Below are 2939 nucleotides of genomic sequence, written 5' to 3'. Positions count from 1 at the left end.
TGTCTATCTCTCTCTCTTGCAACGTCGTCCTTCTAGACCTCGCTCATTTTATTCTTCCTTATAGGTCTTTTACTCCTGTCGATTTGCTTACTGTCTTCGTTGCGTGTTTAGAATGGCTCCCAAGACAGGAGAGGAGCAGAAGGCCGGCAAATCCAAGGCCGAGAAGAAGCCGGTGGTGAAGAAGGCTGAGAAGAAGATCAAGGCTGACATCAAGGGTGATGCCAAGAAGAAGAAGTCGAAGAAGAGCATTGAGACTTACAAGATCTACATCTATAAAGTTCTTAAACAGGTGAGTGAAGGTTTTGTCTGTCAGATCGTTTGCAATCAGATTATTTGCTTAGTGTCTCTTTGTCTACTTCCGTTGACGTGTTTGTCATTAGGATGCTAATTGTGGATTTCGTTGTGTCTCTGGTTTGAAGGTGCATCCCGATACTGGTATATCCTCGAAGGCGATGGGCATCATGAACTCGTTCATTAATGATATTTTTGAGAAGTTAGCACAGGAGGCCGCACGCCTAGCCCGCTACAACAAGAAGCCGACCATCACCTCTCGTGAGATTCAGACTGCTGTGCGTCTGATTCTGCCGGGTGAGTTGGCGAAGCATGCTGTATCTGAGGGGACCAAGGCTGTGACGAAGTTCACGAGCGCATAAAATCTTCCAGCTCGGCTTTATCCATATCAACATGGTGTTATTAAACACCATCTTTTGAGTTGAAAACATCATCCTCAACGCGCTTTGTTCGATTGGGACGATGATCTATTGGCTCTGATGGTGGTCAGAGCAGTCTACCTCGTTTCTAGATATGGAACACGTGTTGCGGATCGCGACCTGTGTGCTTGTTCGGACTGAGGTTACAGTGTCTTTGCTGTCTTGATTGCGGGTGAGGAGTACCAACGTTCTGCAATTTACAGTTTATGTGTGCTCGATTGATGAATGCGGGGTCGGAACTGATTGCGAGTTCAGGATTTTTAGGGTTCAATGGCATCGTAACTCAGAAGTGCGCCCATGGTAGACTCGGGAGTATGTGGAATTATAGATCCACAGGATCAGATTTCATATTTGAAATGGCCCATGTGTACACCTAATTGACGTGGCTGATGTGCGGTTGCTGAAGCCGGTGGGTTCTTTACAATGCCAGGTAATCTCATGTATCTTCAAAATGGAGGTGAGAGAATAAGTACCTGCTTCAGCTGGAAGCATTCGAAGAAGTGTGTCAGACACTCTGTAGTCAGCTGAATGCTTTGTAACTTCTTACTTCTGCTTGATTTGCTACGTACAACTGATATGCTGGGTTTGTTGGTAGTGGCTCTGTATCATTCGCTAGCAGATATGTTTCAAGTAATGATACTAAATGAAGAATATGGTAACTATCATGAATGTGGTTGCCTGTGGTTGGTTTTGTATTAGTAGAGTAATTAAGACGTTATTTTTCTATTCTGTTCATGATGGTTAAGATGGATAGGTTACTTTAGTAAAATCTTGGGTCTATTTAACATTCTCCTCAAATAACTTCTTATATGCTACTTAGTTGACTCTTCGATAAATCTTAAAACACTCTTGACATTAATAGAAGCATCTTCTAAATCCTTGAGTCCTGACATGGCTGAGAGTGAGTGCACAGGAGATCAATCTAATTTTATTTAATAGTTAAGTAGTATCTAATATTAACAAGTATAACTATCTTGCTTCCGTTATTCACTTCCTTAATTTAATAGAAATCCAAGAATTTTATAAATGTGAATCTATTTGTTTAATACATTGTCTATTTATAAAAACATTGTTTTATTTTTCGATTTGGTATTTTTTTTTTCCTTTGAATACTTTTATTGAAGTGCAAAATTAGATAAGTTCAACTAAATTATCTTCTATTCGTTAATTGCAACATATTATTGTTTTCATCTTAATTCTAATGTCGTAAAAATAAAGTATGTAATTTATGCTCTAATATTTTAATATGATTACAAAAATTATCTCATTTCTTAATGTAATCAACTTCTTTAGGTGTTATGTTATTTCTACTATCTTAATTTAATCTTGGTCGATTATTTTATTTTATTTTATTTTATTTAAATTCTTTCTTTGACTTACTTCCATTGATCATATTATTTGTAACATAGTTCTTTAATGCAATTAAATTTGATGTATAGCTTCTATTTTTATATTATTTTTTAATTTGTATTTTTTAATATGACATAAAGCTTAATCTTCTCATTATAATAAAACATCTATTACTTTCTTTAAGATCTTCAAACATATCTTTGTACCTTTGGAACTATTCTTTGAGCTAATTGGTCTTATTCATTACAATTATTACTTACTTTGTGTATCTTTGTCTAATATCTTTGTTACTTCAAATACAATAGGATTTAATTTCATAATTTATGGAATAACTAGTATTTGAATTGAAACTTCTTACATTTGTTATTTATTTATTTATAATTAAAGATATTTTTTTATAAAGGTCTCTATTTGTACTTTGTTTGCATTTTACAATCATTTGTTTATCTATTAATATTCTATTTATTTCTAAATAGTTAATATATATTATCTAATATATATTATAAATATTATCTATTAATATATATTATATATTATATAATAACCAATTATAATTTTTCTTGGTTTTATTTAATTATATGCTTTGTCTTAAAGATACTATTGTTGTGATAATAAGTTAATAATTTTTACCTTTTACATTATTTAAAAAAATGCAATCAAGTTTGTGGTAATAAGTTTGTAGTGATGTATTATTTTAGATTTATAAAGATAGAAAATATCTAATTAAAATTTTATTTATTTAAATTAATTAACTATTATTAATAGTTTGAATATGTTCTTTATTTTTTCATAATAATAGATTTTTAAAACAAACCACTCTATCACTATTATGAATCTCAATCTGTGTAATTTAGTTAAATCATCTACTTGGATATTTTT

At 32.4% G+C, this 2939-nt stretch overlaps 1 protein-coding gene across 1 annotated transcript; it reads left to right on the top strand.

Moving 5' to 3' along the window:
* LOC112294494 (histone H2B.11) lies at nt 1-1442 on the top strand. The gene is made up of 2 exons (XM_024544986.3): nt 1-289; nt 420-1442. Exons 1-2 carry the CDS (start codon nt 113-115, stop codon nt 651-653), a joined length of 411 nt encoding a protein of 136 aa, XP_024400754.1. The 5' UTR covers nt 1-112; the 3' UTR covers nt 654-1442.
* Nucleotides 1443-2939: the final 1497 nt, after the last annotated feature.

This window comes from Physcomitrium patens, chromosome 17 (genome assembly GCF_059467195.1).
Source record: "Physcomitrium patens ecotype Gransden chromosome 17, ASM5946719v1, whole genome shotgun sequence".
NCBI classification, from domain to species: Eukaryota; Viridiplantae; Streptophyta; class Bryopsida; order Funariales; family Funariaceae; genus Physcomitrium; species Physcomitrium patens.
The sequence above is the reverse complement of the archived record's forward strand: the minus strand, read 5'-3'. Positions and strand labels throughout refer to the sequence as shown.